The sequence below is a fragment of the Polypterus senegalus genome, chromosome 1, assembly GCF_016835505.1.
Source record: "Polypterus senegalus isolate Bchr_013 chromosome 1, ASM1683550v1, whole genome shotgun sequence".
Lineage (NCBI taxonomy): Eukaryota > Metazoa > Chordata > Cladistia > Polypteriformes > Polypteridae > Polypterus > Polypterus senegalus.
Window position 1 is genome coordinate 56,442,693 of NC_053154.1, and position 24,940 is coordinate 56,467,632.

Here is a 24,940-nt window from a genome sequence, read left to right on the forward strand (position 1 = left end):
ACAGAATTCAGTTGTGTACATTTTAATACAATGTTTTTATGGTTTTATCTTGTAATGTGCTCTTGATGTCTTTAAAGGTTCAATCAGGAAAAATTTATTATTATCACTATTTTTATTTTGTACTATAAATACTTGTAAAGCCAGAAAAGCACTCATTCACATGCTACAGAGTCAGTCAGTCATTTTCTAACCCACATAGTCCTGAACAGGGTTGCAGGTGGGTGCCGGAGCCTATCCCAGCTAGCATAGGGCACAAGGCAGGAACAAACCTTGGACATGGTGCCTGTCCATCAAAGGGCAAACACACAAATGCACACACACACACACACACACCAACTGTACACTATGGCCAATTTAGTATTGCCAATCCACCTGACCTGCATGTCTTTGGACTGTGGGAAGAAACTGGAGCACCCAGTGGAAACACACGCAAACACAGGGAGAACATGCAAACTACATGCAGAGAGGACCTGGGATGCAAACTCTGGTCTCCTTACTGTGAGGGAGCAAAGCTAACACTGTACCACTTTGTCACCTATCCTACAAAACAATAAGATTAAAATCAATAATCATCTAAAAAATGCACAACTTAAACTCTGTAATTTAAAAAAAGACTGTATTATGAGCCTTCACTGGGATTCAGATTCAGGTCCTTTATAGTAACAGCTCAAGTGCTCCACACACCATTGCGAGCTTTCAGTGCTCCACATTGTGGTTTTTAAAACTAGTCCAGTCAATTTACCTAATACTTTTAAAACAAAATAGCCTGTGAAGTCTTTTGTAAACAATACAACACCTCAAAGTACATTCCTGACATGTATTACTATAATGAAATCTAAAGTCCAAGGATGGAAAATGCACAAGGCACCATTCAGCAACTGTACCTCTTTTTTGTTGTCTTACAAGAAGCAAATATTGAAAAAGTACTCCTTGTAAGGAAACTTTACAGGAAAGGTAGTGTCTTTTTCCCACTTTCCAAGGCTTTCACATAGCAGCCTCTTAATCACAAGTATTTTCTGTAAATATTAGAAGTACCTTTGTTTTAAAACTAGTGGTTATATATTCAAAGAAAGAAGATTAGGACAAATTAGTGCCTGAGAATTCTCCAGGGCAAACTGGAAAGTGCTGCTAAGACTTTTGTGTCACATTTGCCACTTTGTCTTTTGCTACCTTTATATGAAAAAGTGGACCAAAATTTAAGTGTTGTGTACAGTCAGACATAACATCTGATATTGTATTTATCCATCCATCCATTTTCTAAACCTGCTTAATCTAAAATATCACCTTTCAGATGTTGGAGGAAAGCTACATAAGATTCAAAGACAAAACAAAAATATTCAAAATATAAAAACCAGAAATGTTCCTTAAGATCAAGCATTGGGCATAATACAAAAACTTGCTTTCTTTTATTAGCTAGTAAATGTATCTAATTGCAGGTTTTCGAAGGCAAAGCATTTTATTTAGACTAGTGCAACTCTCTTTATTATGGCATCTCCAAATCCCAAATTGCCCGTCTTCAATTGGTCCAGAACGCAGCTGCTAAATTTCTTTTAAAAAAGAAAAAAATAGATCATGTGACTCCGCTTCTGAAATCCCTTCATTGGTTGCCTGTTCAATTTAGAATACATTTTAAAATCTGATTATTTGTTTTTAAAACACTACACCAACAAGCACCCATCTATTTATCTGAATTGCTTCACCAATATACCCCCCTGAGAAGTTTGAGATCCGGTGATCAGAACCTTCTTTTAATTGCACACTCCAGACTCAAGCGTAGAGGTGACCGTGCTTTCTCGGTAATTGGGCCTCGTCTTTGGAATGATCTGCCTATTGAAATCCGAATGGCTCCTAGTCTGACTATTTTTAAATCTATTTTAAAAACACATCTGTTCTCTCTGGCTTACTAGGCTTTATTTTGCCTACCTAGATGTGTGTAAGTGTAGATATATGTATATGTATAGATATATTTATACAAATTATTTTTATGTGTTTCTGCTGTGCTTCTTTTGGCTAAATTGTATATTTCTATTTTATGTTGATGTTTCTAAATACAGCTCTTTGGTCAGTCGTGTGGCTGTTGTAAATGTGCTATATAAATAAACTAAACCTAAACCTAAAACTAAACCTAAACCTATTTTACACATTTTCACTTGTAAATATAAATATCTGTTGTAAAGCCTTGTGAGGAGGTTTGTCAACTGCTAGATGGTTGTGATTCCAGGAACTGCACACACTTTGAGTACTAGGTTAATGGAATTGCCATGAGGTACAGAGAAAGCTACTAGATTTCATAATGCTTCTCTCAAAACTAAACCCTCTCTTTTTTTTGTATTAATAAATCATTACATTTGATGAGTGACTAGTTTTTGGCATTTTTTTCATGTTAAGATGGCACAAAAGGTGCCCCTATCATACGTGTTAATGGCCTTTTTAACAACACACAAGTCTGAAAGATTAGTTTACTGCAGACTTTATGAATAAATACAAGACAGTTTAAGGACACAGAAGACAATTGTAAAAAAGAGTAGTCATATTCTTCTTCTGCAGAGACAGGTTACCCACCTGCTGTGCAGGTCCTAACAAAAATATATTAACCGCCTCATGCTAATTCTATTCAAATACCTATTCCTTTCCTTTAGAGAATCTGCACTTTCATTTGAAAGGAATTTTACTGCACTTTATGAAAAATATATATTTTGATTAATTTCTTTATTTTATTTGTGATTTCACAAAGTACATAACTACTCAAAATACCAAAACCACAGACTATTTAAAAAGATGTGTGCTGTTTCAAAGGCAACAATAGGTTTATTTTGTTTTTATTCCAATATGACTCGGAGTCCTGTCACATGCAAAAGTTCGCTGATAACACTGCTATTGTGGGCTGCATCAGGAGTGGGCAGGAGGAGGAGTACAGGAAGCTAATTAAAGACTTTGTTAAATGGTGCGACTCAAACCACTTACATCTTAACACCAGCAAAACCAAGGAGCTGGTGGTGGATTTCAGGAGGCCCAGGCCCCTCATGGACCCTGTGATCATCAGAGGTGACTGTGTGCAGAGGGTACAGACCTATAAATATCTGGGAGTGCAGCTGGATGACAAATTGGACTGGACTGCCAATACTGATGCTCTATGTAAGAAAGGTCAGAGCCGACTATACTTTCTGAGAAGGTTGGCATCCTTCAACATCTGCAATAAGATGCTGCAGATGTTCTACCAGACGGTTGAGGCGAGTGCCCTCTTCTACGCGGTGGTGTGCTGGGGAGGCAGGATAAAGATGAAAGATGCCTCACGCCTGGACAAACTTGTTAAGAAGGCAGGCTCTATTGTAGGAGTAAAGTTGGACAGTTTAACATCTGTGGCAGAGCGACGGGCACTAAGCAAACTCCTGTCAATCATGAAGAATCCACTGCATCCACTGAACAGTGTCATTTCCAGGCAGAGGAGTAGCTTCAGTGACAGACTTTTGTCACTGTCCTGTTCCACTGACAGACTAAAGAGATCGTTCCTCCCCCACACTATGCGACTCTTCAATTCCACCCGGGGGAGTAAATGCTAACATTACTTAAAGTTATTGTCTTTTTTATTTTTACTTTTTTTTTTCATTTTTCATTTTTATTACTATTTAATTTAATATTGGGTTTTTTTTGTATCAGTATACTGCTGCTGGATTATGTGAATTTCCCCTTGGGATTAATAAAGTATCTATCTATCTATCTATTTTTTAAACAATACATACCTTACAATATCAATTGCCTGGTAGATGACATCAGACTGATCAACACCTATTACTTGTTTGGCTCCAGCCTTGGCAGCAAACATAGAAAGGATTCCAGTTCCACAGCCAACATCTAGAACAACCTGTGAAGATAAGCACAACAAAAGAGCAAATTTACATCTTATGTATTAAATTGCTTACCCAATTGCATTTTGTAATCCCAGACTTGTCAGCAAAAAAGAAAATACATCCTAAAAGTGAATGTTACAAGAAAAATATATTTGCTTGTGCACATCGTTCACTTAGGGGGATTATCCATTATGAAAAAACAAGACAATGAAATGTGACATTTTTCGCATAGGCATCCATAAACAAACACAAGGTACAAAGTCTTTTACACAATTTTAAATTCTGATATATTTTAAAAATGGATAAAATAATACCAAATAATAAAAATCATTTTACCACAAATCCAGATTAAAAGGTGACACAAAATTGTTATTTCCAATTAAAGCTATATTAATTCAAAACCTGCCTACGCTCTTAACCATAAAATACTTAATAACAGAAATAAATAAGCATGACATTTGAAAGTGTAAGAACAAAATCACTTTATTACTAAGTGCAAAGTAATTTCCAATTGTTGAATTTATGACTAGGAAGAAATTAGTCAAATAAATTACACAATTACAAGTGCTAATTATTTTTCTACTCTCTTATTGCTGAGCCAAGTAGCAGGATTTTTCAAATAAAACTAAAATCAGCAACTAACTTCCATCAAAACAAAATATCCTAATTAAATTACCCATGCACAGGGTTCCAGTTCAACTTAAGTCGAAATTGTCTATTAATCTGTCTGATATATTAACTCAGAAGCTACTTTATTAGGTACACCTACAATATCTAGCACCTGGTAAGTTCTGCTTTTGACTACAGAACAGAATGAATCTTTCAAAGCATGGATTTATTAAGGGGCCAGAAACATTCAACAACATCACAGACTTTCAGCAGGTTCTGTACCCACTGATTCATGCTGAAAACCTCTCTTTTAGGTATCCTGTTGAACTATGCAGGCCATTTAGGTAAACTGTTGACACTGTCATGTTCATTGAAATAGCTTGAAATGTTTTGGCACACAACTGATTATCTTGCCAGAATTGTCCACTTAAAGGAGTGTTAACTGCAGCTATAAAGGAATGCTCAAGATCATCAGCAACAATGTTTATGTAAACCACAGTATTCAAATGATGCTCAGTTTGTAATAGAGGCCAAGAAAACGTTTGTCACCATTATACTACCACTATTCACTTATGGAAAAAAACAGGAATAACCCATGAATTCATGTGTGCACACAGAAAACTCTAACTGCACCACCTACAGTATATGTTGCAGCAGATACTGAGTTTCAGGCCAGGCAACATTTTACCAATTTTTCTGGTTTTAGTTTATTACCTGCCCACTGTAACCTCATTTTCTGGGGTGGTCCTCACTGGACTCTTAAGTTGCTGCTGTTCCTTGCTTTAAGTATGGATATGTTGTGCATTGTGTAAACAGATGTTATAGGCAAGGCTGTGGAGTCGGTAGATAAATCCTTCGACTCCGACTCCTTAGTTTTCGGTACTTCTGACTCCGACTCCCTGACTCCTCTGTATTTAATATGCTAATGTATTTTCCATGTTGATTGAAGAAGGGCAACATACACGTCATTTAACCACAGAACTTCTGGCTAGGAAGCTGACTCTCTACCGCATTGGCCAGTTCAAAACAAAAGACAAGAACCCCTGAACACACATCAGGCCATAGCACACACCTCCACTTACATCATTACACTTGTTTACACTCAAATTAACTCGTTAAACACATTATATCTGAAATAAAATCAAAACACTTTTTGTAATGTACTATAATCCAGATTACAATATGTGAATGTCAGGTTGTATAATAGCTCACCGGAACTTCGCACTAGTAGTAACACAACTATGCAGTAGGCTTTACTCTTACATTAAGGAATTACTTAATTATGACTATTGTTTGTGAAATGGGACATTTGAACTTGGTGTATTTTTTTTTCATTACAATTTAAATTTATTAGGAGTTGGAGTCGGTACATTTCTGCTCACTCCGACCCCAATTCCAGGTACACAAAATTGTCTCCGACTCAGACTCCTTGACTCCGACTCCACAGCCCTGGTTATAGAAGCATTTATTGCCTTTCTGCTGGTCAATCTTCTCTGATTTACCTCATTTTAAAAGGAGCTTTTGCCCGCAGTACTGCTGTCTTTTTGTTGTTGTTTTTTTTGTTTCTTTTTTGTCATGTAATTTTGTATAGGTTGTAGATATAGTAGCCCCTTGATAACGGCACATAATTACTAAGATATTGCAACCAACACATCTTGCACCAACAATCAAAGCATGGTCAGTGTCTCTTAGAGCATGTGTCTTGTCAATTCCCAAGTTTAATTGTAGCCAAATGACTGGCTCGTTAGAGGAGGAGACTATTAGTGTTAATAAAATGGTATACTGTACCTACTGAAGAGACCACTGGGTGTATATGCTAACTTAGAAACTTAAATGGATGCAATTTCCACTTCACAGGCCTTCAACTGAGGTTTGAAACTCAGTGGGAGTGCATGCATTAAACATTTTTGTGCTCCTATCTGGCAACATAGCTATGCTTCTACCTCTCCAATGCAACACAAAAGCACAAAAAACAAACTATAATGAAGAAATCAGCCTATTTGAACTAACTATTTTAATCTATCCTAGATGCTCGAATTGAATTCCCCAAAAAACTTTCAAAATTTAAGACTTCTAAACATTATTTAAACATAATGCAGAATATAACCACAAAATAAACGTTTCCCAGAAAACAACCACAGCTTTAAACCATCCGTATACAATACCATTAGAAAGCCTGTCAATCCTTATTGTAGTTCATCAAATTGTACAATTTACTACAAAATCTCCGTTCATTCAAAACTAGTACTCACTTTCTCATAACTAATTTAATGTATTGTCTTAACTGATGTGTGTAATAATCCTAATAATCCACATTAATTCTTTATAGGCTTCTGTGACTTTCAAAATTAATCTTAGCACAGGGTGATAGACTGATTTCTATAATGGAAGCATTAGATTTAAGGCAGAAAATGACTTTGGATGAGGTATAAACATTAGGGGGCTGTGGTGAAATGAGTCAGAAGGGGAATTGATTGTGCTAAAGTTAATTGATTGCTGGTCAAAAGCAGCGCAGCAATCAGGAGGCACCAGCTGAGCACAAAGTGGAATAAAAGGGAGCAGGTTTAGTACAGAGGAGGTCTGTTGTTTTGGACCAGAGAGAAAGTGATCACTGGTTTGGAAAGGTAACAGAGAGAAGGATGAGTTGGTCAGCATCCATCATAATGATTAGTTTATGGGGAGCAGGATGCATGGCTGGGTGAGAGCTCTGCGAGGTGGATGTGCTCTTGTCAGCTGAATAGCTGAAAAGTGAACCAGGTGAGAGAAAGAAAGAGCCATGGGAGCTGGTTTAAGGCAACATCTGGAGATGGGCAATGTGCCTAGGGAGCTGTGCTGTCCAGAAGAGGAGACAGTTCAGGTTTGTAGTGACTGACAGAGGTTGTAGACCAGGATGCGGTGAGCTTCATTAGAACAAACTCCCACTGTCCTGAAGGGGATGGTAAAAGAGGCAAAAAAATTATGATATTGGAGTTACCTCTCCACTTTGGATTGTAACATATTTATAGAATGTTAATGATTGATTTGCACCCTAAATGCAACAGATACTTTTCGTGATACATTTTATGGATTTATTTATTTACTAGCAGGAGTACCCGGTGTTGCCCAGGAATCAATAACTGGTGAATTTCCCAAATGAAAGAAACAGAACATAGAAATAGAACAAACAGTTTTATGATTCACATTTTGTTGTAAGTTCCTCTACTTTGGATTGTGTCTGCTGTGGCGTTTGAGATGCCTTTGAAATAGGCCTTTTTCGGTTGCATGGGTATATTCGCGTAAAGCAGGAGAATTATAATGTGTTACATGGTATTACGTGCGGAATATGCACCACCGTGAGATGAATTTACTTTATTTACACTATGTCGGACAAATCATAGACATATATACATAGATGCCGCATTCGCTGTGTTGCCCAGTCGACGCGATACGTCAGTGCGTCTGCCCTATTGCGAGTGGTAAAAGTGCCACTAATATACGTAGACGTGGAAAATGGGTTTTCTGATGAAAAAACAATAACGTTTAAAACAGTATCATTTACATAAAACAGATTTTGGCAAATCATTTAAATATAATTATTTATATCCATTTATACACTAATAAAGGCAATTATTAAATAATACTAATAATTATTATTATTATTAAATAATTTCTCCCATATAAGTAACATTTCGCAGACTGCCTTCTTCCATCTCCAAAACATTTCTAGACTTCGTCCTTTTCTTACGCAACACAGTGCTGAAGTATTGATTAATGCCCGAGTTACCTCACATATAGATCACTGTAATGCTATTCTATCAGTCTTCCCACAAAAACATATCCATCGCTTACAACTTCTTCAAAATTCTGCTGTCAGGATAATAACCTGATGTTCTAAATCCATTGAACATATTATACCGATTCTCTCTCAGCTTCCGTGGCTCCCTGTTAACTACAGAATACAATACAAAATACCGCTCTTAACATTTAAAGCTCTCCAGTATTGAGTCGAGGTATTGACGCAAACACCACACTTCGTCATACATACGGGGTATTGATGCGAACACCATACATCGTCATACATACGGAGTATTGACGCGAACACCATACATAAACGGATACTATCAAATTATATATATGGATTGAACAATTTATTAAATACTAGACATTAAGCCTGTTACAATAACGGCCGCTAGAACAGTAGTGCATGAACATTAGTAGGAACAGTCTATATTAAATGGCATGGGACCATGACCTCATTCTGTTTCTTGTCTTAATTTTTTTTTTGTCAAAAATATTTTTGCAAGAAGCCTAAAGTAAAATAATAATAAAAATAAAATAGAAACGTATATGGCAATACAGTAAGTATAATTAATATTGCCTTAGTGTAAAACTTTGTAACAATCTGTAAGACACAATATCTGAAGAAGATATTTAGGTAAAATTTTCTATTTTTTTACCTCATGAAATTTTTCTATACAATTTCATTATAGACATTTCTTGTAAATATCCTGTCTGAGTTTGGGAACAGTTTACCTTGTTCAGGACCATCTACAACCTTGACAACAACATCTGGAAAACTTCTAACTCTTGATAATGCAAATATAACTGACCCAGGCTGAATACTGGTTCTGGCAAGTAAATGCCAACTATTTGTAAGGTTTGCTCTTCTGAGTCTTTCTCTTTCAGTTTTTCTGACGGTCATTTTCTTTTTTTTTTTCAATCGATCTATTTGCTCGTATTTTTCTTTGTCTTTCAGCCTTTCTTTTGTTGATGTTTACTTGTTAAGCTGACCGTTCTTGCAGGAGATGTTGCTTATATAGGAATTGATTGTCTCTGCCTTTTGTCCTACTTGACATGTCCTTTTTTTTTGGGTGGCACGTTATTAGTAGATACGTCCATCATATTTTCTCTTACAGTAATACTGGCTTGTACGTGGCTGTAATATGCATCACTGTATTGTGTGTCATTAATTTTCTCTCGCAGTAATACTGGTTTGTATTTCCGTAAAATTCCTGTAATTTTCTCTGACAGTAATACTGGCTTTGATGTCCATAATATGACTTTAATTTTCTGTCACAACAGTGGGCAATCAGCAGAGTGTCCCCAGCAACTGATGTAATGTGTGTTATGTATCTGATAATCGTGCCCGTGGCGTCTCCCCAGCAAGTACTGTTTAGTTCCCTTGCAAGTATTTTAATCTATGCTGGCGTGCAGCTGATTATTGTATGTGTGGCGTCTCCCCAGCAACGGATTTTATATGCGCGGCTGCGACTACCCAATCAGCACTCTCCCCAGCAATGGTGTCCTTTATTTCTTATCATGCGCGGCCGTAGCAAGGCCATTCACTGTGTGCCCAGCTTCCAGTGTGTGTGCTTTATTTACTTATCATGCGCAGCAGCGGCTAGGCCATTCACTGTGTGCCCGGCTTCCAGTGTGTGTGCGTCCGCTGCGCGGCCCGCACATGCGCACTTCACCAGAAGACACACACACACACACGGACACCTGGACGCACACAGGGGTTTTATTAAAGAGGATGATTTTTGGATATGCACTATTTGCATTTTTGAGCATGTTAATTTTCAGTGTTTTCCATAAACTTTGTTTTTCTTTTAACAAGCAAATCTTATTTGTTTGCACCCTTGCCCAGGTCCATCCTTATGATTATCGATGTCCTAGATAAAGAAAGGAGACTTTTGGTCTGGAGGTACATCAAAGAGGAAAAAATTGTAGGGTACAACATAAATAATAGTGTTGCAAATGAACTCAGACTTGACATGGGTGAAATATACACATGACAACAGATTCAAACAAAGAGTTTTTTTTTTTTTAGCAATTCCAATGTCGACAGCAAACAATACACAGTAAGCATGTGGGTAATCCTTTCTTTATCATAGTCAGATTTATGTCACTGTAGTCCTAAACATTGGGCATATTTGTATGAGTTTGTACTTAACGCTTGAAACACACTCATCCCGTGGGGCATCACCCAACAACTTGATGAAACACATGCCACATAACCAGCTCTGAAAACACACACAAAATCACAACACACTTCAAATTCATTATAATAGCTTAGTTGTGCTATAATCTGTAGCCTAGCAGTGACAACGTAGATTTATCATTTGGTTGTGAAAAATTAAGCAGCAGTGTTTTTATTTAATACTAGAAATCCTGAAGCCTACAAAAAAACTTGTAATCTGCGGCCCATCTTAAATCCCTTCTCACCTCTCCATTCAGCAACTTTTGTTTTGTAAATGTGTTGATCAGCACAAGCAGAAAGCAGCCTGCTATCCCATCCCCACAACGCTGCAGGAAGGGCTAAAAGCTCTCTCAGCTCAAGCCTTGTTTATCTGGGAGTGAGGTACCTGGAGCTGTATAGGGTAAATAATATATTGTTATTTGAAATACATGCATTCTATGTGTGTTCCGTGCCTACAAAGACCTATGTAAGTGTAGGATGACAGGGAATGCAAGAAATGTTGAACACATACCTAAAAGACAAATCTTTTTAACGTTTTAGAACTAACAACAAAATTTTGATATAAAGTGTATAATGTGTGAAGACTGAAGTCCAAATATCAAGTAAGCACTTTCACAAAAGGTACAAGTACAGTCGATTCCTGTTAATCGGACCACATCGGGACGCAATCATTTTGTTCCTAATAACTGGCTGGTCCGATTACACGAACATGCCCTATACATGTGCAACCAAGACGGGACGTGCTATAAGTAACATATTAAAATGTCATTATGACTTTTATTGTGCTGCACACGCGTATGACGAACGTACAAATAAGAACTACGTACATGTACATGTATGGTTGCTTACGACTTTGTTTATTGAAAAAGAAATCTACAAATTCTTCGAAACGATCTACACAACACTCAGCATGCAAAGCACAATAAAAAAGGTTACATTACCAAATTCCAGTCAACGTTTGAAGAACTTGTCTAGTGTGATCTGACGCATTCTGTTGACGCACTGCACTTGTTTACGCTCGACTTCATGTCGCCAGCTACTGGGCATTTTAGGAAAGAAAGGCCAGGCATGTCCACCCCCACTGGTTTGCACTTGGTACAAATTTTCTGACTTCCTGACTTTTGATAAAAGCATATATTCTCCTGGGGATCCCAGGGATCCTCCCGATGTCGCTGACCCGCTTTACATTCGCTTTCCGCGGGTGACTTGTGGCTTCTTTTTCTTATTCTCTGTCACGTTCTTTGGTCCGATTAAACAGAATTTTGGTCCAAATAAGCAAACAATATTAGGCTTAAGTAATATGATCTGTTTCGGTTCTTTAGGATTCGGTCCGAATAAGTGGCTGGTCCGATTAACTGGTGGTCCAATTAACCAGAATCGACTGTATAACAAAACAAGTGTGCTTTTAATCAAGACTATAACCGAAGAAAAAGAAATAGGGTTAGTGTACTTTGTTGACACGACTGCTTTGTAGTACAGTGATAAAAACTGCTGACTCATAATCAACAGGTTGCAGGTTCGAGCCTTGCCACTTCCCAGAATTAATGTTTTGAGTAGTGAGCTGCTATTATTGTTACTATTACATAATAAAAACATACATTTGATTTGAGTCTGTAACAGCTGGTGTAAATGTATGGTACTTGTATAGGTTAGCTTTTTTTTTTTTTATTCACTTTTATTCTCAGTAGCATTCATGTTCACCTCAAGCTGAGACTGCAGTTTTCAAATAAAGACAACCTATAACAGAGGTGAATTCAGATGAGGACGAAGGTTCTGCATCTGAGAAAGAGAACAGAAGCCCTCCCTGCAAGAAACGTCTACTCACACATAAGAACAACGTAGCTGCACCAGGCGTAAGATGGCACCATCTGGATGTAGCAACAGGTCGGGTGTCATCATGCTAATCAGTCTGCCCCACACCTGTCCTTCAATGAAACAGCACACCTTACAGAGCTTGCCAAGGTACCGTGCAAAGTCCAGTTTGTGATTATGTTTTGTGATGGTCTTTATATAAAAACATTTATATGTTACTTATATAAAAGCCAGATCGAATGTTATTTAACTTGATTTATTTACGTATTTTCCTACAGTGTAAAGTCATAAATAAACTGCAGAGCTTCCTCTTTCTGATCGACACAGGCATGCTCACAAAATACTGTACATGTGTACTGAAGTGACTTTAGCTGCAGGTGGAAACTCCACGCAGCTGTTGCTATGGTTCTGCCTTTTTCCAAAAAACTGTTAGGTCTCGAAAAGTCTTTCTCCCATGGTGCGACTGGGATCTTTTCCTGAATAAGATCAAACACAGTTGCGTAGGGTGCAACAGGAGCTTCCACCTACAGCTAAAGTCACTTCAGTATACATGTAAACAAACCATTAAAAATACTGTTTCAGGAGACTGGAGTTCAACACTTTTTGCAAGGTATTGTAGGCTTCTTTGGAAGTCCATCCACCCATTCCCCAAATATCATTTATAATTTATAGGCACTATTCGTGCTATTCAGAATAATGAATTCTTGGCTTGAAACTTATATTTGAAGTGTTTTAATTTGCCTACAGAACAGCAATTAATTTCACAACAACAATAATGATAACAATATTAAAACAATAACAATAATAAATCAACAAACAGAGCAGCATGGGAGACACAGCAGCAAAATAAAACTAAACAATAAACCCGACAAAGTAACTATAACATTAGACTTTGCATATACTGTTAAAAGATTGACTTTACTCCAATATTACATTATATGCTTATATTAAACACATATGTTAAGACTTGGCAAATGTCATCTTCCATTGCTTATTACCATCTCGAGACTGATTCATGACATGCTTTTTACATCATGTTTGTCTGTTAGCTCCTTGCATGTGTGTAACTCTTACGAGTCACTGTGGTCCTCAAAAAGCTCTTCAGCATCTGTAAACCACTGAATGATCTTTCAGCTGTACCTATAGTTACTTGCAATGTAAAAAATCATTATCACAGCCTTGATAAGCACTGCTTTGTAGTCAACTTGATGTCATGACATAGTGACTGATGTTGTGTTCTCTGCACATGTCACTAAGTATACTGAGTTGCAAGCCCAAGTAACAATTGTGACATCCTTGGCAGAGATCATACCATGTGTTGCATCCTTGGAAAAAGTTTCTTCTTTTGTATTTTTGTCAGCTGTTCTGAAGAGATATGCAAGTAAGAATTTCATTATTGTATGAGACTTTACATGCATTTTGCAATGTTCCTTCATTTAACGTGACTTGACAATACATCAATGTTCTTTTTTACATCAGACAGACACAACTCTGGGCTCTGAATGGCTGGGTTAATTTCTACTATTAGTACTATCACATCAGCTAGCAGTCAAATTTTGAAATAGAAAAAAAACTCAGTTGGCTTAAAATAACTATTGCTCTTTGTAGCAATGACACCAGCTGATTTTTCCAAGTAAACTTTCAAAAGGTTAGACAGTCATAGCTCTGTAGCACAGAGTTGACACTGGTAAATCACTTGGTCCAATGAGTGAGGCACAGTTAGCACAGACTGTTTCCAATTTACGGAATGAGTTAAATCATATTACCCTTTATGGTGACTAATTAATCTTGTTGATCAGACCATTTACTAAATTTACGGTGTCTCTGCAGGTATTTGATTTCGTAAGGCCATCCTGAAAAGCCAGGTTCATATTAGGGGCATGGCAATGCACAAACATGGCCTCCACCATCATAACAGTGGCCTATTCAGTCAGACAACAGAAAACCTAAAGAACCATTTAAGACAGAAAAATAAGTATTTGAACTTGTCTTTCTTTTTATCCTCTTATCACATGAACTTATTTCAGAAAGCTGTTGCTTCCCTGTGATACTATAATTCTTCCTTGGGATCTAAACTTTTCAGGTCTCTTTTCCTGATGGATGAAAGTTTTTTCAACCCTTTATGGTTGAAAATGTTAACATGTTTGCTCATTGCATGTCTGGTATCTATTAAACAGTATTTTCTGCTTCATCTTGTCAAATGTTAGTCAGGTTTATTTTTCAACTACTCCGATATGAAGCACTTCGTTGAGCCAGTCTCAGACTGTATACACCCCATTGTAATATTTTGTCTTTTTTAATATATGTGGCCATGTCAAGATTTGACCTTCATTTTAACAATATCGATAGATAAAGGCGATATAACAAACAATAATGCCACATTTATATTTTGAAGTCCATTGTATAATTCAAATAAACATAAATGCGGAAAAAGTACATCCCTACATCGACCACTTACTTCCTCAAATACCTAAAATTAAAATCAGGTGGAAATGATTAAAATGTGTTTAGAGATGATCTTGTAGGAACCAGTTTTATTTAAACCCCATTTAAAGAAACACACAGTACAATTACAAATAAACTAGCTGGCGGGTACAATACACAGTGTGGGATCGGGTTAGTGGGTGTTAAAAGACCCAACATCCTGGAGGGAGACCCTATTCCCGAAACAGGTAGAGTGGGTAATGAGGCTCCGGTAACACTTACCAGAAAGCATAAGTGAAAACAGGGGATGGGCTGGATGACTGTCAACAGAGAAGATGAATTCGGCCCTTCTAAGACTATTTGAGTAGATGGTATGAAGATTAGATGATCAGCCCCAAGATTTTATAAGCTATATGGACAGTCCATTGGAGGAGTTTGCAATCCTGGTAAGTAAAATTATCAACCCACACCATGATGCATTGGGGGTTGGGGCATTGATGGGTAGTGGATCATGACTGCCTTTGTTCTTTCTGAAGTCAACAATAATCTTCCTTGTTCTGTTGACTTTCAGAGAGAGGTTGTTGTTGTTATGGCAACCTCATTATTGTCACTAATGAGGCCATTCGCAGTGGTATCATCTGTGAATTTGATGATGCTATTGTCCTCATGCTTTGCTACAAAGTAGAAGGTGAACAGGCTATATAGCAGTAGGCTAAGATAACCATGAGGAATGTCAATGCTGGTGAACTGCATTGAGGAGTTATTTTTGCCAGTCCTCACTGACTGGGGTCAATTAGTCAGTAAGTTGAGAAGCAGGCTGGAGGGCATAATGGTAGTGAAAGCAGAGCCATAGTCAATGAACAGCATCCTGACATAGTTGATTTTCCTTTCTAGATGAGCAAGAGCAATGTACAGGGCGATAGGCCGATAGTCATTCTGGACAGAAGTTGCAGATTTCTTTGGCACAGGCACAAATGTTTTTCTTAAAAACACTGCTGCACAGTACATAAAAATAGGGACAAGTTGAGGATGTCAGTGTACATTTGTGACATCTGGGTGGCACATTCCTTCAGAACACAGGACAGAACATTTTCTGGGCTGGTGGGGCTTAAAGGTTTAACTCACATTGGCCACTGTCACCTGCTCCTCTTCTTGGTAGCAGTGGAAACACTATGAAAATCTCCAAGTCTGAGCTGCAAGGCTCAAAACAAGTGAAAAAGTCATTCAGCTCATCTGGGAGTTAGGTGGGGGTGTATGGGGGCACAGCTGTCAAGGTTTTGTAGTCTGTGATCGCCTGCAGACCTTTCCACAGTTGATGTGAGCTGCTGCTTGTGAAATCATTTTCAAGCCTGCTTCCACACTGAGCCTTTGCCACTTTAATCACTTTCCGTAGCTTGTACCTGGAGCTCTTGCAGTATTCTGTGCAATTTGCATTAAAAGTAGCAGTTTGCTGTTCACCCAGGGCTTCTGATTAGGATGAACATGACTGCATACCTATTTGTGGCAGGATGTAGGCTATTTGTATGACCATGACTACAACTATCTTTCTGATCCATTTTATAGGCTTGAACATCATCATCAGGTCATACATTGCTGTTAGTATAAGAATTCAAAGTGGGTCTAACTAAAGCAAACACTTAGTCTTGTACTGTGGCAGATAAAGCAGGTGCTACATTTAAGTTCAGATGGATAATGTACAGGCCAGAGAGCATACTTTCAGTTAAAGAATGAGGACTAAGTTTAAGTAGACTTTGCTTACTACTAGCTTTACCACAACAAATAATAACTTGTCCGTAACAATCCTTTCACTGGTTAACTTCGAATTAACACTTCGTAGTTCATGAGTGAGTGAGTTCTAATGCGATGATCTGAACTAAGCTAGTCTGTTTATTTCAGGGATCTAAATGAAATTTAGATTTATTTAGTGTTTATGGTGGTGCTTTGCTTACATTATTTGTTTGCTATCACAATAAACTCTGTGTTTTTCAGACAAATCAAATACAGTCTATAGAGATGTACTGCCCTTAGGTGTGATCTATAACAATCCACATAGTCAAATACATTTCAACTTAATTTAACTTTTCTATAGCATCACTCTAGGCTCATTCCAAATTTACCATAACCAACTGAGTAAATTTCCCCTCAGAGACAGAACCTTTTGGCACCTGCTTGTTACTATTTTGTTCATGTCTGGGCTCCATCCATTTGCCCTCCATCACAAGCTACTCTAAACTAATCACACTGCAGTCATGATTGAAGAGGCAAGGGAAAAGTAGGAACCCGGCTAGAGCTGTTTACTTTAGCATTACTCATTGTAGTCCTTTAAAAAACATTGAATTTAAGATTATTATTACCACAAGACACGCAATTCACCTTGTTTTTATATTGTTATTTTCAGTGTAATGTATTTTAATTGTTTTACATACAGATGATACACAAATCAAGTCTGCATAATTTATTAAATGCAATCAATACATTAAAAAATTGCAATGCTGGATTTCTAGAATTTTATTTGCTCTGTCATTCCAGCAAATTGCTTCTCCCAGCCCCAAATTCCCCTTCCCTCCTCCATGTAGATTTTAATTTTCCACTAATGCAATATATTTATGTTATCATTTTCTTTTTTGGGTATCCTGTTGGTTTTACATCCCTTTGCTCACAATGTTGAATAATAATAAAAAATCATTACTAACATACAAGCTACACTGACTGTCATTGGCTCATCTGCTGTCAAAGATTATTTTTCATATTCCTATAAATTAATGTTTTAATTTGGAATTATCATTAACATACTGATAAAAGGGTGGAAAAGTAGCACATTTGTAAGAAAAGAAATGTAACCTAAACATTTACACATTGTTGCCATCACAACATCATGAGAACAAGTCTTAAAAGGATGATTAATAGATTTAAAAGTCTATTTTTAAAATGATTTAGTCTAAATATTGGGTTGCTGAGGACCAGTTCCTATTCCAGCAACATAATACAATGTTCACTAACCATTATATATTGTGTTAATGGATCTACTTTTTCTTGGGTATGTATAATGTTAAACATAATGTGTGTGTATGAGTATTGATAAAAGTTCTCTCAGGAATATAGCAAGTTACAAAAAAAGTAGTAGCATTGAAAAGACCTAACCTTGCAGCGTTTCTCTATTCTATGTAAGATAGAATGCTAGAAGACACAACAACTGGCAACGAGAGTTTACATGAATCTTTGCTTTCAACATACTATTGAAACAAACCTGAATTTCTACAGAGCTATTTGAAGAAAGGAATAGGGAGAAACGAGCATTGAAAAGCAGGTGCGTTCACAAGATGCTATCTACCCAGGATACACAGTGCAAATTGTTGCTGTTCGTAAAACAAGGTAAACAAATGAAAAAGTGAACAGATTAAAGAGGAAAATGGCTGGATGTGTAGGGAAAATAGACAGTTTTGATAGTTCGGTGGAGAACTGGGCCACATATGTTGAAAGACTAGTACAGTACAGCCTGGCAAATGAGATTAAGGATAAAAACAAAGTTGTTGTGTTACTTAGCTTTATGGAAGCTAAAACCTGCAACTAGTTTCGCAGTTTTGTGGCACAAGTGAAACCACCTGAGAAAACATTCAGCCAAATTGTGTATCTTGCAGAATCACTTGAATCCTAAACTGCTAGTGACTGCCGAGCATTTTCGCTTTCAAAAATGTAATCAAACAAAAATCTAAACCGTAATGGAGTATGTAGCAGAACTGAGAAGGCTCTCAGAGCACTGTGAATTTAGAGAAAATGTGTTTTGATTCTTTAAGAAACAGGCTAGTTTGTGGATTGCATTATGAAAATATACAAAAATGACTCTTGACTGAGCATACATTAATCCTGCTCCATGCTATAAAAATTGCTGTGTCAATATGGACAGCCACTAAAGATACTTTCGAACTGCAGCAGAAGATCACAACAGTGTGTAATGCACATGAATTGGAAGTAACACGTGTAAGAAAAAGTCACACGTGTCTGAGTGCTGGCTTAAACACAAACTGTGTTGTCAATGTCAGAAACCAGGGTATATTCAAAAAATATGTAAAACCTGCCCACATGAGAAAACGTTTGCAAAGAATTAGCAGAAACATAAAAACGTGAATGAAATGAATACTGCCACAACAGACTCATCTGAAAACGAGCTGGCTTGCACTGATATCTATGCACTTAAAGAGGCTGAAAAAGGAACATTTGGGGTTTTTCATGAAGCAGAAGGAGTGCCTTTTAAGACTGAGCTTGACACCGGATCAGCCTTGTCAGTGATCTGCTATAAGGATTATAAGGGATAATTTGCACATTGCATCCTGGAGACTGCTCATGTATTGTTAAAAACATAAACCGGTGAGAAAGTAACTCCCTTGGGAACAATTAATGCAAACGTTAACTATGCAGGGAAAACACATACATTGCAACTTTTGTGTAATTAAAAAAGGGGGTGTACCACTGTTGGGACGTGAGTGGCTAAAAGAGATAAGGATGGATTGGCAGTCAATCAAAGCCATACAAACCAAGCAACCAGTCCACAACTAACAGACTCAAAGAGCTGCTTTCACAGTATGCACAGGTTTTTCAGGAGGGCACTGGCACATTATAGCATATGAAAGCCAAGATTATATTAGAAGATAATACTGTGCCAAGGTTTCACACGGTAAGGCCTGTACAATATATCTTGCATTCCAAATCGGAAGTAGAACTGCAAAGACTAGAAAGGGAAGGCATACTGACAAAAGTGGAATGGTCCAACTAGGCAACACCAATTGTGCCAGTTGTAAAGGATGATGGCACTGTGCGCCCCCGCCGAGACTTTAAATTGATAGTGAACCCAGTGTTAAAAACTGAACAATATCACTTACCTCACACAGATGATATCATTGCATCCCTGGGCAGAGGATAAAACTTTTAAAAATGTGACCTTGCACAAGCATGCCAACAAATAGAAATGGAGGATTCATCCAAAAAGCATTTGACTATTAACACTGCTAAAGGCCTGTAACCAGTATAACTGTTTGGTTTTTGGAGTTGCTTCAGCGCCATCCATATGGCAGAAGGCAATAAAGCAAGTCTTACATGGCATTCCTAGCACTCAGTGCTACCTTGATGACATTCTTGTCACAGGGTCTGATGACAGGGAGCATCTTGAGAACCTAGGAAAAGTCCTGAACAGATTAGCAGTGTTTGGGTTGAGAGTTCACAAAAATAAGTGTGAGTTTTTCAAGTTGAGTATTGAGTATTGTGGACAACAAATTAATAAAGAAGGCTTACATAAATGCAATGACAAAACTGAAGCAGTTTGGAAAGCAAAGAAACTCCAAAATGCAGCTCAATTGTGGTCATTTTTGGGACAGGTGAATTAATACCACAAGTTCCTTCCAGATCTTTCGACTGTATTGCATCCTCTAAACTGCTTGCTGAGTAGTTAAACAGCATGGTGCTGGACTAAAGAAAGCAAGCATGCAAACAATGAGGCAAAATCTTTTGTAACATCAGACAATGTGCTAACTCAAAATGACCCCAGCTTACTACTCCAGCTTACAGGCGATGCCTCTCTTTATTTGTCACATAGGTTCACAGATAGAAAAGAACAGCCATTTGCCTTTACTTCAAGATCCTTAACTCCAGCAGAGCATAGTTTTGCACAAAAAGTAATCTAGTACAACCAGTGGACATGTTCCAAATAGCTCAGGTAGAGTCATCACCAGTCACATGTTCTGACATCCAGTGGGGCACATGCTATGACCCAACACTGTCCCAAGTTTATGAACTAACAGTTAAAGGCTGGCCATCCAAGGGCAATGCATTTTTATCAGCCTACTCATCATGCTGTGACCAACTGTCAGTAAGTCAAGGTTATATTTTATGGATCCCATGTGTTATCATTCCTCTAACACTTCGCACCAAGGTACTAGATGTGCTACATGAAGGACACTTAGTGGTGGTAAACATGAAGAATTTGGCCCATAGCTATGTCTGGTGGCTTGGAATTGATCATCACCTAGAAGATCTCACAAAGACATGTAATGGGTGCCAGCAGACTCAAAAATCACCAACATCTGCACCACTTTACCCATGGGAATGGCCCACCACACCAAGGTAGCACATACACAATGACTATGCAGCCCCATTCTTTGATAAAATGTTCCTTATTGTTGTAGATGCCCACTCTAAGTGGCCAGAGAGTTTCTATACCATTAAAGCAACTGCCATAAAGACTGTGGAACTCCTACATAACTTGTTCTTGTGTAGAGGAGTACTAGAACAAACAGTAAGTGATAATGTTAGCCAGTTCTAATCTGAAGGGTTTAAAACCTTTCTCAGGAAAAAAGAAATACAACAAATTACTATAGCTCCAGAGAAGAGATAATGAAGGTCAGTAGGAACAAGACAGAATACATGAGTGTAAATGAGAGGGAGGTCAGTGGAATGGTGAGGATGCAGAGAGTAGAGTTGGTGAAGGTGGATGAGTTTAAATACTTGGGATCAACAGTACAGAGTAATGGGGATTGTGGAAAAGAGGTGAAAACGAGAGTTCAGGCAGGGTGGAATGGGTGGAGAAGAGTGTCAGGAGTGATTTGTGACAGACGGGTATCAGCAAGAGTGAAAGGGAAGGTCTACAGGATGGTAGCGAGACCAGCTATATTATATGGGTTGGAGACAGTGGCACTAACCAGAAAGCAGGAGACAGAGCTGGAGGTAGCAGAGTTAAAGATGCTAAGATTTGCATTGGGTGTGACAAAGACAGATAGGATTAGAAATGAGTACATTAAAAGGGTCAGCTCAAGTTGGACGGTTGAGAGACAAAGTCAGAGAGGTAAGACTGCGTTGGTTTGGACATGTGCAGAGAATAGATGCTGTGTATATTGGGAGAAGGATGCTAAGGATAGAGCTGCCAGGGAACAGGAAAAGAGGAAGGTTTAAGTAGAGGTTTATGGATGTGGTAAGAGAGGACATGCAGGAGATGGGTGTAACAGAACAAGATGCAGAGGACAGAAAGATACAGAAGAAGATGATCCACTGTTGAAACCCCTAAAGAGGGGAGGCAGAAGAAGAAGAAGAAGAAGAACTATGGCACCGAACCACCCTGCAGCGAATGGTCTTGCTGAGTGTTTCATGCAGTCCTTCAAACAATCAATTAAGAAAATGTCATCTAAAGGAATATAACTGCAGTGGAAAGTGTCCAAGTGTCAACTGACTTATCATAACAGCACCCACTTGGCCAAAGGACAAACACCTGCAATGCTTTTTCTAGGCTGGCCCCTGAGATCCTGTCTGGACTTGATGAAACCTGACCTACACAGGCATGAACAACAAAAGCAAGTAACAAACCCTGCTCACCTTCCATATGGGCCAGAAGGTTCTTGCTTGCGATTATCGCAATAATAGCCAGCCATGGCGACAAGGTGTCATTGCCTCACAGACAGGACCATTGCCTTATGCTGTGGTCATTGGGAATGATATTGTCTGGCGTCAACATATAGATCAATTGCTAGACACTACCTGACAACCACCAACAGGAAGAACTTGCACAGCCAATTTCATCGCAGGACATGGCTATACCAGAGAGTGACGGTCAGGAGTCCACCACCACTAACAATCAGAAGACAACACAACATGAGAGTCAGGGTTCAGCTTTTAGTTCCAGTCCAATATGCATTAGACGTTACCCTGAAAGAGTTAGGAAACCTCCTAAAAGAAATGAATGATAAAGTTTATATCTTATTTTGGTTAAAATATGTGTTGAGGATATTCTTTTTTTTTTTTTTGCTTTTTTGAATTACTAGGGTGTTGTACCGTGTTAGCCATTATGGATGTGGTAAGAAGTTAAGCAAAATGACACATTTTATTGGCTAACTAGAAAGATAACAATATGCAAGCTTTTGAGGCAACTCAGGACCCTTCTTCAGGCAAGATGCAATACAGAAACTGGAATTTTCTGTGTTTATATAGACACTAGAACAGATATAGCATTGGAAAACCTTTAAGTGAGGCATCTTAGAGGTAAAAAATTAATAGACATCTCCGAGGTAAGATTTATTTAGCAAGACAGAAGAACAATGTATAGTCAAGATCTTTTGATAAGATAACTGTCCAACTAAGTCTTTTGAAGGTTCTGATTAGTTTTTCAAAACAATGTGGATTTCTAGTCAGGTTGTCTTGGACAGTCTGAGAGATGCAAACAGTCCTCATATCTAGTTAGCCAATAAAAGGTGTCATTTTACTTAACTTCTTACCACGTCCTTTTTTGATATAGCCTTAGTGCTGCGTGGGAGGAATTGTTATATATTGCGTTAATGGATCTACTTTTAGTTGTGTATGTATAATGTTAAAAGTCATGTGTGTGTATGCACATTGATAAAAGTCCTCTCAGGAATACAGCAACTTTCAAAAATTAGTTGTACAATAAAAGCATGGAAAAGAGCTTACCTTGCAGCATTTCTGTACTCTGTTTAAGGCAGAATGTTTAAAGACACAACATTAACACTTGGCATATTTAAAGCCACCTTAAATCGTGTGCTTTGGAGTATGGGAAGAAAACTACAAAAAAAACTTTAGAGACATGGAGTTTGCACAGAATTCACTAAGCCAACGTAAGCCCCATCCCCCAAGGCTCAAAAGTTGTTCTGAAAATGGGTAAATAGATAGCTAACTTACCAGGTGTTAACACACAAACACACACATGCATTAAAGCATAAGAAAGCCAGAAAAAATAAAATTATATAGCAATAATGCAATACTATAAACAGAACATCTAAAAAGTTAAAAGATACAGCAAAATAAAAACATAAAGCATCAAAAAAAAAAAATTGCAACTGTGTGAAAACGTGGTGGTTTATTATCTACTTTTTTCTGTTACATACAGTTAACCCTCGTTTATCACGGTTAATCCGTTCCAGACTCTACCGTGATAAATGAATTTTCGCGAAGTAGGATTCTTTATTTATAAATCGAATATTTTCGCAGCTAGAGTATAGAAAACCTGTTTATGACCTTCTAAATACGTTTTTTAACATTATTAGAGCCCTCTAGACATGAAATAACACCCTTTAGTCACCATTACACTCGTATTACCCAATATATTAGACAAAATAAAACATATTAGACGTTACAAATATCATATTCCTAGGCGCACTCCCCTTTTAAGGCGACCGACTTTTATCCTAAATTTTTGTGCACTCCATGTGTACATCAGGCATGTAAGTGTAGAGAATGAGAACATCAAAGTGCCCATTCATAACATCTCCCGAAAACCTACGTTTTTTTTTTATCCCCTCAAGTGCCTGTCCAAAGTCGTACAATGTCAGCCCGAATTCATGCACTAAATAAGTTATAGATGAGAATAAGCAAGCACCATCTCCCCTGATATTTACTACGCAGTGAGGCATTTGTACTCCATGAACATTAATTATTTCCAGAGACATCATTTTGTCTATTTTTCCAGTGCATCGTGCACAAAAGCAAGGGACCGATGAGAGCACCAGAACTCCGCTCACATCACGTCGCTTCGTACCTCAAGCCGCAAGTAGCAAGTCTGTAATAAGCTGAATACCGCTACGCTTTGCACTCACGGGACGGAAGGACAATCGACGCTTTTATATAGTAGATTTTATACTGTACATTTAATTGCACACAACCACTAACCTATGAAGGCACAACCTCAGCAGGAGAGTCTTCAGAGGTGGTGAAGTATCTTCAGCAGGTGCGTTGTTATCTTCAGTGAAGGAGTACTAAGAGTAAGCAGTGGGTGTCTGGGTGCGCGGCTGAAGAATATCTTGATAGGCAGCTGCTGGCGCTGTCTTTTCATATGCGTGAGGAGGCTTTTGTAGGGTATTGCCATCTTTAATCATATCACCTTCTCCTGGATAGTAAGCATCTTCCTCCGGCGCTTAGTTTTATTGTCAGAAGGCTTAGAAAAAGCAGCACGTTTAGGCGCCATCGTCGGGCTTAGATAAAAGTTCTCAGAAAGCGCATGCGTAGTGACGTAAGCGTGTATGAGAAAAAAATCGTGATAGAGTGAAGCCGCGAAAGTCGAAGCGTGATATAGCGAGGGATCACTGTATTACAAAAATATGTACAAAAGTACAGTACTGTATATTTAGACTTGTGTCACTGCTTTTGTTGTTCCATTGGAAAATAATAAGGAATTAATGAAAACCCTTAACCAAACGAGAAATTATAAAAGTCAGTCGGTCAGTCATTTTCTAACCTGCTTAGTCCTTAGTAATCTCTGCTAGCGTATGGCACAGGGCAGGAAAAAACCCTGGGCAGG

General features: G+C 38.0%; 1 protein-coding gene across 3 annotated transcripts in view; it reads right to left on the reverse strand.

The window, feature by feature from the left end:
• prmt3 (protein arginine methyltransferase 3) overlaps positions 1–24,940 on the reverse strand; it is a 347,047-nt gene that overhangs the window by 226,233 nt on the left and 95,874 nt on the right. For all 3 annotated transcript variants that reach the window (XM_039749264.1, XM_039749273.1, XM_039749282.1), the window contains exon 9: positions 3,741–3,862. In XM_039749264.1, the coding sequence (XP_039605198.1) occupies positions 3,741–3,862 (122 nt within the window). The remainder of the gene's footprint in view (positions 1–3,740; positions 3,863–24,940) is intronic.